The 12069-nt window shown below is 34.3% G+C and overlaps 1 protein-coding gene across 8 annotated transcripts in view; it reads left to right on the top strand.

The window, feature by feature from the left end:
- The window catches only part of Nhe2 (Na[+]/H[+] hydrogen exchanger 2), a 41711-nt gene extending 29642 nt beyond the window's left edge, over positions 1–12069 (top strand). For 3 of the 8 annotated variants that reach the window (XM_074090896.1, XM_074090895.1, XM_074090894.1), the window contains exons 13-19: positions 866–956; positions 1587–1679; positions 2748–2948; positions 6950–7003; positions 7898–8077; positions 8667–9006; positions 9363–12069. In XM_074090896.1, coding sequence (XP_073946997.1) covers positions 866–956; positions 1587–1679; positions 2748–2948; positions 6950–7003; positions 7898–8077; positions 8667–9006; positions 9363–9555 — 1152 coding nt within the window. In that variant the 3' untranslated portion in view covers positions 9556–12069. The remainder of the gene's footprint in view (positions 1–865; positions 957–1586; positions 1680–2747; positions 2949–6949; positions 7004–7897; positions 8078–8666; positions 9007–9362) is intronic. The other 5 variants (XM_074090898.1, XM_074090897.1, XM_074090901.1 and 2 more) reach the window with 3 other exon arrangements.

Here is a 12069-nt window from a genome sequence, read left to right as displayed (position 1 = left end):
AACAGTAAAAAAAAAATTCAAGGCAGTTCTATTGTGACGTAAAGCGGGCGGTTAAATTTGCCGGTGAGTATGTAAGTAAATAGGTACAAATAATAAGCACAGAAAATGTTTCCAAGAATAATTAAGTACCTACGAGTACATTGTTCATTATTACGTTTAATAATATTTTAATTACTATTTATATTATTTTATTATTATTTAACATATTTTTTTACAACTATTTTGATCCCTCTGTCGTCAATTTCTTATTCCTCTGGACACTAACTAAAATGTTAATTATTTTCTAAATGGCCAAAACAATATTTATGTTACTGAACCCCAACAAATCTTTTTTCATGGGAGCATGATTTTTTTTTGGCAAATAAGTAAAAAAAAAGTACGAAAGAGGAATAAATCAAAAATCACGACCTCGAAGAATCAATCACCCAAATGTATCAATAATTCATTTTGACGTTACGACCAAATTGCAGTGATCTTGATATAAGTAGACTTCAAAATGAGAATGAAATTATACACTTCAACGACTTTGATAAAATTTCAACAATTTTGTATTTAAGTTGTCGTATTAATTCGTATGTAGACATTGTATGTTTGTGTGGGTCCATCTTGTAAGTCGCGAGTAAAACACACTTCCAGTAGTCGGATTGACTTGAAATTTGGTATAAGTACATACATAATATGTAGGCTGAATGACAATTGAAGTACAATTATTGTGTTAATAATGAAATTTTTGACAAAAACTTATTCTAATTTTGGCGCTCTCATGTAGAAAACAAATGGAGAGCGCAAAAATTAGAAAACGTTCATGCTAAATTTCTACTACTTTTTAAGTGTTTACCTATACAGTTTTTGTTTTTCTTTTCAGGATGGCAAAAACCATGTTACTTTCCCTGAATTCCAGCAAAATGGTTCCGCTAAACAATTCACGCACGGTAAAAAAAAGTATTATAGATTAGGTACTTAATTTTTTCTTTATTATATCACGAGTGTTGATCGCATGCACGTGTGGGTTATACAATATGTTTTATTTTGTTTTAAGTTATTTAAAACACGCTTAGATTGTAAATAACTCATTATTCTCTATTGATTTGCCGAGCACAAATGCCTAGTTATTGCATTAGATAGGAACCTTCTTATCTTGCACATAGAGGCTATATTGTCTAACGCAATGCGAATCACAAACGCTCTCACTACTTTTTTCTATCAAATGGTGGTGAATGCAATGGCGAGCGCGTTGGATAATACAGCCTCTAGTCTGCTTGATTAGTCTTTAAACTAATGTATTTTATTTAAAAATGTACTTTAAACTGAGTTTAAACAAGTTTCTACTAAAACATACTCACTCACGCAAATAGTTCGCCACTATTATGTTTTGAAGCATGTGATTGATTATGTAGTGAAACATCCCACGTTTACCGATCACTGCACTATAATTATTAAAATTAAAGACTTTTATTAAAAAAATAAACTTAAATTGCCAGTAGTTCGTAAGAGCAACAGATCAATCATTTCTTAGCGTTTTTGTTCTTCACAAATGGTACAAAGACCAGTAGGTACCAACATAATGAAATTAACGAAAATTCCAGACTACATAGACGAGGTGCTCCAAGAGGACGACGACCGGGGACCTCGTCGGGAGGGCGACGACGGCGGTATTACATTCACTGCCAAATCCCCGCGTAGGTATTCTGCATGTACACACTTGCACTCACACGTTTGGATTTGAAAATGGGAGCGTGTCCGAATTGATTTGTTCTTTATTTATTTTTTAGATTCGATTTTCAAAAAGTTGAATATAAAATTGATTATCAGCTGTCGCAACAAAAACTAGCATTTAGGCCACTTGCTGTAAAAAATCTAGATTTAACCGTTAACTCTGGTTACAGCCATAAGTTTTGGGACAACTTAACTAAATTAAATAGAGATCTTCAGCAAGTGATTATTAGGCTCCAAAGTTTATCTCACTCGATATTTAATGTTAATGTACTTAGCCAACTTAAATTACTAGAGTGAAATTAACAGAGCTTATTATAGGACTCTACATAGGATAATCTTTTAAAATTATGACATAACTAGTTAGATAAAGACCTTTTCAAATTATACTTACCTACATTGTCATTCTCGGGAGAGGCTATCGATGCTTCATGATGAAACCATAATAATTTCGGGCCATTCCAAGGGGTAAGCGACAGCTGTCCAAAATTCCGAGTGGATAGGATTTCCTCGTTGTGTAATTTACACCTGCCTAGATGGTTCCTCTCGTTTGGGCAGAAAGGAATCCCTTCACATTCAAATCCAAACATTTCCTTTATGTCGTTGAAAAATGTATTTATACTTTATTTCGCACTTTGTCGTGAGTTTTAAAGTACTGTAACTAAAAGGGTGTTTAAACAAAGTATATTTTATTTGCTGGGCCCTTAACTAATCCTTGATCTGATTTGATATGGCTACCTATTAACCTTCTGTGAGAATGTGCTGACGTATTTGTGGTGGCATGTTTCGATTGGGTTTTTGTGATACCGCATCTAACTTTCTTTTCCATTTATTTTTGATCTGTTTCTGTTGAAAACGACGAAGTATTCGGTCTGTCACAAATACCGTTGATCGCTAACACCATTGACAGTGCGCTAGCCCCCAACTTCCATTCTGCTCCGTTTCAGCTTGTTTAATTGTTTGATTGTCGTTTTCTTCCCTTCTGGCAATTTCATGTGGCACCACTAATACTCCCCACAAACGGGTATAATCAGCTGGATATAAAGAAGTGAGTCCGACGTCCTCGCATAAAGAGAACAGTAGCTCACTTATTAACCAGCTGGCTAACCTGCCCGGGTTCAATCCGCTGAAAGCGAGGATTGTCAAGCAATACGCTAAGACGCCCGAGGAGATACTGCCCACAGCAGTTGAAAAGTCCTTGCCATGGAGAAGGGACCGGTCCACGTACAACTTTGGTATGTTACACTGGACACCTTGTTAGGAACTTCGTGTTTTGTATTACTTTATTGGCGTGTGATAATAAATATTTAAGCGATAAAGCCGCACTAGAGCTAGGTAGTGATTTCTAAAATTTCTATATAGTTACAAGGTGTTATTTAATAATTGACAATCTCAAAGTAGTATTTATTACTTATTGTTATTATTATTCCATAATATTGTTTTTATGTTTTAAAATTTACAGCGCATTGGTATGAACGTTATGCTGTAAATTTTTATTGGGCAATAAATAAACAAATACTTAATTACACTTTACATACCTACCTACTTACCTACTTTAAAGCAGGTTGTGTTTTGTTTTTAAATCGCGTTGCATACGATTAGATAATTTAGTACTGATCGTTTTTTCTGTCAGTTTAATTTTCTTCTAAAAACGGCTAAGCCAACTGACAAATACAAATTACGAGTGTATAGAGTCAGAAATTTGTAAAGAAAATCAGTGGAATTACTGAATTAGCAAAATATGTATACGAATATTTTTTTAAATAATTGAGGTATGTTTGAAAATAAAAATAATCAACTATATGTATCTTAAAATATAGACAATGTTTTTTTTACTTTATTTTGATGTTCTCGTGTGACTTAAGTCTTTAAACCTAAAATAAAAAAGGTTGTTGGGGTTTCTGAGGTTTTCAGTTATGTAATTAACATCTTGTTAAGGTCTACCTACTATACTAATCATTAAATCTGGGTACTGTCTGTAAATTTTGCACACAATTTCTTTTGTAACTAACGCAACCTCACTAAAGGTGAGAAGGCATACTTATGTCATTTGTATAACATAAATCTATCTGAATACAGAACTCTGACTTTATATTATTTAATTAAAATATTTATAATCGCACGAAAATAAGGTAACAATAACCTAATGCATGATTTCACTACTTACGCAAAATTTTAGTGTTGGTATTTTTTTTTTGGTTATCGCTATTTATGTGTGTATTTTCTATCTAGCTAGATTATTATAAATTACCGAATTGTCTATGGATTACTGAAAAACAGTTTTGTGAGCAGTTACAAATTTTGTTTTTATTTTAGGCATTTCACTTACCTAATAACGTTGCATGTTATTACGAGGGCGCTGCCTTTTAAGTTCTGTCGTTTGCAAACCTCCAGTGATTATTAAAAAAAAACTAGTATCATCTTAAAATATTTGAATTTAGAATTCGAAAACAAAAAAATGACTCGAGATCGGCCGAACTGTTTTGTCGGCGTCGGTTCATAGTTGACAAGTCAGTTGTGAAAATGGAAATATTGAAGGAAAATTTACGTGCCATATTTTTTTACAAATTCAAAAGGGGTTTAACTCGTCTTCAGTTCTTTGAAGAGCTGACTACTGTTTTTAATAATAAAGCACCATGCATCCGGACTGTGGAACGCTGGTATTTAGAATTTGCTGGTTCTCTAGTCTTAGTGATAGGCACCGTGAAGGGCGACCAAAAACAGCCGTAACCCAGGAGAACATTGATGCTGTACCTACGGCAACTGATCGTCGAAGATCGGCATGCGACATGCCGTGAGATAGAAGCTTCAATAAGCATTTCAGGGACCAGTGTTCAAAATATTTTGCATGCTCACTTAGGAGTAAAAAAATTGATCTCACGCTGGATAAGTACCACATTTACTAAGTGAAGAGCAGAAAATGGCTTGCGTTAGATGGTGTCGCATAAATCTGCGGCAATTCAACCGAGGAGAGTCTAAACACGTTTATGATATTATCAGTGGTGACGAATCTTGGATATATGCCTACGATCCGGATTCTAAACAGCAGTCGACTGTTTGGGTGTTCCAAGATGAACCAAAATCGACCAAAGTAAATACGCTCACGGAGCACTTCGAAAGAAATGGTCGCCACGTTTGTAGCGAAAAATGGCCACGTTGCCACCGTCGTGCTCGAAGACCGTAAATCAGTTAATGCTGACTGGTATACCACTGTTTGTTTACCTGAAGTTATCGGCGAGTTCCGAAAAAATAACCCAAGACGTCGACCACGATAATGCGAGCTCGCACACCGCCCGGCAGACAATTGCGTTTTTAAAAGAGCAAAACGTCGGAAATCTGGAACACCCGCCGTACAACCCAGACTTAAGCCCTAATGATTTCTTCACTTTTCCAAAAATCAAGCAACGACTTCGTGGTCAACGGTACCGGACGCCTGAAGAAGCGGTTGAGGCATAAGTACCTACAAAACGGCCATTTTGAGACCCCGAACTCCGACTGGAATAAATGTTTTAAAAACTGGTTCGATCGAATGAAAAAGTGTATTAGGTTATATGTCACGGTGATTACTTTGAAAAACAATGAATATCTACCATTTAACTCTTAAACTGACTTTAATTTTTCCAAACGACACAACTTATAAGGCAACCCTCGTATATATTATGTATGTATATATATCTAATACCTTTAAACGAGCAATTTTTGTATACAGTTGTGGACATATGTAGTATAGGTATATAATATTTCGCGGATCTCGGCAACGGCTTCAACGATTTCGATGAAATTTGGTTTGTAGGGGTTTTCGGGGATGACAAATCGATCTACCTTGGTCTTATCTCTGGGAAAACGCTATTATCGAGTTTTAGCCCAAGCAAAGCTCGGTCGCCCAGGTACTGTATGTAATCATCGCAATATAATATTTTCTATGAAAAAAATTAGCTCAGGTAACATAAGTACCTTCTAAACCGAATAATTCAACCAACGCATAGTTAGGTATATGTAGATTAGTCTGACTTCAGCCAATTTCTTTATTTACATAAAAATATGTGATAATGTAAAATTAAAAGACATTCATTTTTGTAAGAGTAAGAATAAATAAGTACCTAACCATAAAAATGACATTTTTAGGGTTTCGGAGCCAAAATGGCAAAAACGGAACCCTTATAGTTCCGTCATGTCTGTCTGTCTGTCCGTCCATCCGCAGCTTTGCTCAGGGACTATCAATGCTAGCAAGCTGTAATTTTGCACGGATATATATGTACACTATGCCGACAAAATGGTACAATAAAAAATTAAAAAAACATGTTTTTAGAGTACCTCCCATAGACGTAAAGTGGGGTGTTTTTTTTTCTTATCCAACCCTATAGTGTGGGGTATCGTTGAATAGGTATTTTAAAACCATTAGGGGTTTGCTAAGACAATTTATTTTTCGATTCAGCGATTTGTTTGCGAAATATTCAACTTTAAAGTGCAAATTTTCTTTAAAATCGAGCCCCCCCCCTCTAAAATCTAAAAATGGGTGGAAAAATTTGAATAAATTCAGGGTGGTAGTAAGTATATCAAACTTTTAAGGAAAACTATAACGGTTAAGTTTGCTTGAGAATTATTAGTAGTTTAAGAGTAAATAGCAGCCTAAAGTATAAAATATACCTAAACTATGGAAGATTCCGTATAAAATACGAAATTCTTAGAAAAATATTATTTCATTTTTTCGTAATGGCTACGGAACCCTATTTTGGGCGTGTCCGACACGCTCTTGGCCGGTTTTTAATACAAGTTTTTTTTTTGCTGACTGTACTTTTTGTTGACTGTACTTACATTGTCACCCAAACTACATTTGCATACCAAATTTCAAGTCGATGCTATGAACTGTTGATGAGTTTCGTCCTGCGGAGACGATCCTGGCTGGACTACCAGGATGTCACTACTAGATTATCGTATTGTCACGCGAGTTACATAAGTAGGTATTCCAAATTTCAAGTCAGTCTGACTACTGAAAGTTGATCAAATTTGCATTGCAATATTTGATTAGGTACAGACAGACAGACATAGATAGACAACGGGACAGGTGAAACTAAATAAAAGCTTGTAAAAAGGCATATTTTTTGTTTTTGTTTACCATTACTGGAGCATGAGTAGTTCACGAAAGGAAACTAAAATCCTTAGGTAGAGCTTTTATATTTACGTACAACCTAGTTAATTGAAAGATTATTTTACTTATAGTGGATTTTATTTTTAGTACCCAACGAAGACATACTAGAAGAAGATGAAAGGAGAATGTCCGATGAGAATGGTAAGAAAATGATGTTAATACTGTAAGTATGTTTATTTGGTCTTAGATACAAGTAGGTACACGAGGGCATAAATATCTATATATCTATAGCATTAAGTGGCATAAAAGTGTATAGATATTTTAGACATCTAATGAAAGCTGAACCCAGCTATTATTTGAGTGGCAACATTATTCAAATGTCATAGGCAAACAGACCAAAGAGTATAAGAAAACAGACACTTGAGCTTGTACTATTACCTCTCCTTCCTCTTTGACTATTACTTATTCTGTGACTTGTCGAGTTTAGTACCTTCGTGTGTTAAAATAGGGTTTTTTTTTGGAAATTTACTGCTGAAACATGGGTGAAACAATCAAAAGTGGTGTATGACAGATTATTTTACCATGATTAAGCAAATTCAAACAAAAACAAGCAGAGAGGGAAGCCTTGTTCAAACAGAAAAAAAGATTTTTTAGATGCGGTGACCGGATTTGTAGATTAGTAGGCATGGCAAAATATTTTGTTAGTATATATCCCTTGTAGAACTGGTCAATACAATTGTGGTTCTTAAGATTCACTTTTTCTTAAAAATTTCTTATTAACCTTTTCATGTTCAACATATCGTTTTAAATAATGAATGACTTATTTTCCAATAGGCATGCGATAGACAGAGAAGCATGCCTATTGGAAGAGAAATTGTATGTAAAGCACGGAATATACTCTTCTCGAGGTGAAATTAACTTGAAATTTGGTACCTACTTATTTAAGGAAAATTTACTAGATTTCACTTTGATATTATGCCTAAATAGGTACTTATTCCTGTTGTTGCACTGTAAGCGTATTCGTTCGTTCCAATAAAACTGTGACGTCACACTTCACTTACCCAATAAACCCTTATTCTGACACATTTGTTGTAGACACGTACATGATAGTAGCAGATCAAGCGCGCGTTGCCACCCCTACGGCAACGGAGACAATGTTACCATGGAAACGAGAGGAGGCGGAGGGCGCCGGTGCCCTAAAACAATCCGAATTCCCATCTTGGGCCTCCAATAAGGAATATTTGGCATACAGCTCGCCATCGGCCACGTTTCTAGGTGAGAGTTGAGCTTGAGACGAAATCAAAAAGTTATTGAACGAATGAAATGAATGGTTTAACGAAAATGGCGCCAATTTTTTATGTCAAGTGATGTATATTTTTTTTACTCGACTGCCCCAAGGAGGGTTATGTTTTTTTACGTTCAAATTGTAAATTAAGGTTAGGTGCTAAGTATTTTCAATAAACTGCAGAATTAACTAACATAATAAGGGTGTTCCTAACCAGTACCTACCTAATTAAAACCTGTAGCGTTTCATCAATTTTTGCACAATTACATATTATTTTTTATTTTATTATTTAAAGGAATGTTAGTATAAATATGTATTTTGTTCTATATCTAGAAAATATACCGTGCAAATTCCAAGTCCAATTCCTGCATTTGTCTTTAATATTAGTATGTACGTATACGTAGGTGCTGTATATATTATAAAAAATATTATCATAGCAATATTTTCTTAAACCTGCACTGATTTATATTTAAAATACCTATATATTGTATTATGATCTAACTAATTTAATTAATTACCAACGTTATTCTCATTTTGATTTTTCTCTTCCCCCTTCCCTTTCATATATCCTGCCACTAGGTGGTATAGAGAAACCGAAACATCCAAAATCTATCATAGGTTTGTTCCGAAGAGAGAGCACAAGTTCAACTCAGGCAGGAGATGCAGTGGCTTCTGACTCTGAGAATAAGCCCGAGTGCTCCAAAGGGGAGGGGTCTTCATATAAAGGGGAGTTTAGTCAGCCGAGGCAAGGTCCTAGCATGCTGTCAAAGAGGAGCACGAGCCTTGGTGGACCATCGGTGTTGCTGATGGAAGATGTGGCGCATTCAGATCCATTGGGGGCGTCCAGTCGTCCTGCTAGCATCATGCAAGGGCCGCACCGGGGTCAGTGCAGAAGAGGGTCTATGTTGGAATTGACTGGGTATGTGGCATAGCAATTTATCTTCAATTTATAAACTATTTATTTTAATAATGAATAAGTGACAAAACAACTAAAAAATAAGCAGCTAAACAAAGCAGCTAAAGTGTTTTTTAGTGAACTTGTAAAAAAGGAACTCGCATATTATTATTTACGAAATTGTTGTTATGTTCAAGTTTCGGAAAAAAGTAATAGTGACGGAACAAATAGAACCCATTATAAAGTTCTTTTTTATATGACGTATTCTATTAATTACAATTTCAGAACCTCATAATTCCGGACTAAGTATGTATATAAGTAGTTATTCACTACTTTGATTTAATTTCATATCTAAAAATAAAATATACACTCTTTTACAGATCAATGTCCCGCGACGCGATTACAGAAGAAAAGTGCTGCAAATCGTTACCAGAGAGCGAGCGCATGGGTGTACGTCGGTTACCTTTTGGCCAACAAAGCCTCCCAAGAGAACCCTTTATCCGCCAACTGACCATGGCTTCGACTCTCCTAACCAGCTCATCAGATTCTGACTCTTCCGACGAAGGCACCTGAGTGCGCCGCCGTGGCGACTATGATAGGTTGCCACTTTTAAAATATAAAACACTTGAGTGAATGAGTGAATAAAACTCATCACTTTATTATTCCTTGTGCTGTGAACAACTGGTGTAAGTAAACTACGGTATGCGCGCGCACCAAATCTATTGTATATTTTTGTGAGTGTTATTGTAATTTTTGTAGATAAAATATTCTGTATAATATTTAATAAAATTTTGAAATAGTATACAATAGTAACAAAAAATTGTATTCTTGAAACATGTAGGTATGAACTTAGAAAAAATGTTGCAGGATCGTAAATCAGCATCAGCATACCTATTCCATATCTTGATTCTTACCTACATTATTCTGTATCTACCAATTACCTTGGAAAACTATTTTTTTACTATAACTTAGGTAACAGGTAGCAGCAGTCTAAATCACTAATAAGTGATAAGTGATCGAAAATGCTTGTTTTTTATTCGAACTACATAAATTCTTACGCACTCAGACGGGTTGTCAATAAGCTTACACTTAAAGAAGACATCAAAATCAATATGAGGTACCTACCATTCATAAGTAAAAAATAACCGTTAATTACTGCGGTGCGTGTTGGATAGGAAACAAGCTTTTGATATTGTGTTCTTATTCCTACCCTTAAAACTGTGGTTAAATTATATTTACGAGTATATCGACTTAAGTAAACCTACTAAAATTATTTAGTTCAGATAATATGTTGGTTGTTGTTGATTGCTGTTGTGTAATTTTTTTCTGCGTCTGCGAAATTTGTATTTTCCTGGGATAAAAAGTCTACGTTTATCAAAAATAGTAGCTATTTAAAGGATTTTTATTATCTTTTCAGCAACTCCAGACATTAATCTTATCAAATTTTTGTGTGTAGTTACAACCAAACAATATTGACCTTTATTATGTTAATAATTACAATTGATACGCAAGATTACAGATAAAGAAGCAGCTTGGGAAGTTTTCACATTTCCTAAACGCTAGACGCTAAAATTTAAAAATGACAGATGCTACTCTATACTTAGAATCTACGATGTAAATGGCAGGCACACTCTGAAGAGTGACTTTAAGAGAATCTCATAAAATATGGAAGATAAATGCATGCTTGACGCTTGTACAGTATTAATTGATCATGTAAAAAAGATCTTGTATAAATAATTTATTGTAATAGGTATTCAAGATGTTGAACTGTTATTTAAATATGTACTTAATATTATTAAGTATCTAATGTAAATGTTATGTTTCATGGTTCAATTAATGGGTGAACTCTTATAGATGAGTGTAGACTACTATTTTATGCTTTGTTGTAAAGACAGCCCATTGACTGTAACGTTTCATAAACATGCATTTGTACCTAAATTGTATTTACTTAGGTAAATTAGTACAATAATAGTGGTTAAATATGTATTAGATACCAAATAATGGTGATTTTAGTGGTTTGGACAATGTTTTGCCGATATTTATTTTAATACTTAAATTCAAATTAACTTTGCATTGCAATTTTGTAACAATTTTTAAATAAGGAAAATAAGGCTAGGTACATAAGAAGTCAAGAATTAAAATTTATAATCTTAAATAAACCCATTCTTCGCCTTATTCCTATCAGATGCATCTGAAAACCGGTGTGGTTTTAGGAATTGTAGCTGTACATTGGGTCTCCCCTCTCACTAACACCTGTAAAAGGGTCTTCTTTATGTGAAACTAGCTCTTGTGGCAGCTACACGTTTTAATATTCGCATTACTCTTCTTTGTTACAATCATTGTGGATAATAGGTAAAATTGAACATTATTTTCTCACCCAGGGCTGTATTTCAAAGATGAGCCGAAAATCTGAGTGTTTTGTTTTCACCGCCCCTTTTCGGCGTCATGTTCAGACCAGGATGTGGAACATTTTAACCCCATGTCGAGCTGTAAATACTAAGTATTTACTAAACGAAGTGACAAGTGTTGATAAATGCCCAAATATTTAATTTTAAAGCTGTCATAATATAACGATTTCAAGTCACGAGAGTTGTGATATATGATACTCGTAATTTTGAACCCAACATTAGGATAATGAATTGATAAGCTAAAGTTATTGTAATAATGTAGATAACATCGACAATAGCGTAGTGCATTCATTTCATGACTGATTGAGTTGTTTAAATGTGGACTGTAAAATAAATGTTCAGTAGTTAGTGAAGAATAGTTAATGATAAAATTATGTTATTAAATATTTTAAGTAACGCAACTAATGCAAGTGTCAATCAGTTTGATTTTTCATTTTGTTTCTTGCCTAACATGTGCCAGGGTCAAATTCAAATTTGATAGCAAATGAAAAAATGTTTAATATTTTATAATTATAACATACATGATCTTACGCAGACAGTGGTTTTCTATGAAATATGGTATGTCAATTGAAAACATAATAGTGCCTAGGCTTAGATCTACACCACTCATTGTTTAATTATTGTTACATAGAGGATCATGTAAAAATTCAGTGAAATAAAAACTATGACTTGATGCAAA

This window comes from Choristoneura fumiferana, chromosome 8, assembly GCF_025370935.1.
Source record: "Choristoneura fumiferana chromosome 8, NRCan_CFum_1, whole genome shotgun sequence".
NCBI classification, from domain to species: Eukaryota; Metazoa; Arthropoda; class Insecta; order Lepidoptera; family Tortricidae; genus Choristoneura; species Choristoneura fumiferana.
Note: the sequence above shows the minus strand (reverse complement) of the source record. Positions and strands in the feature narration are given on the sequence as shown.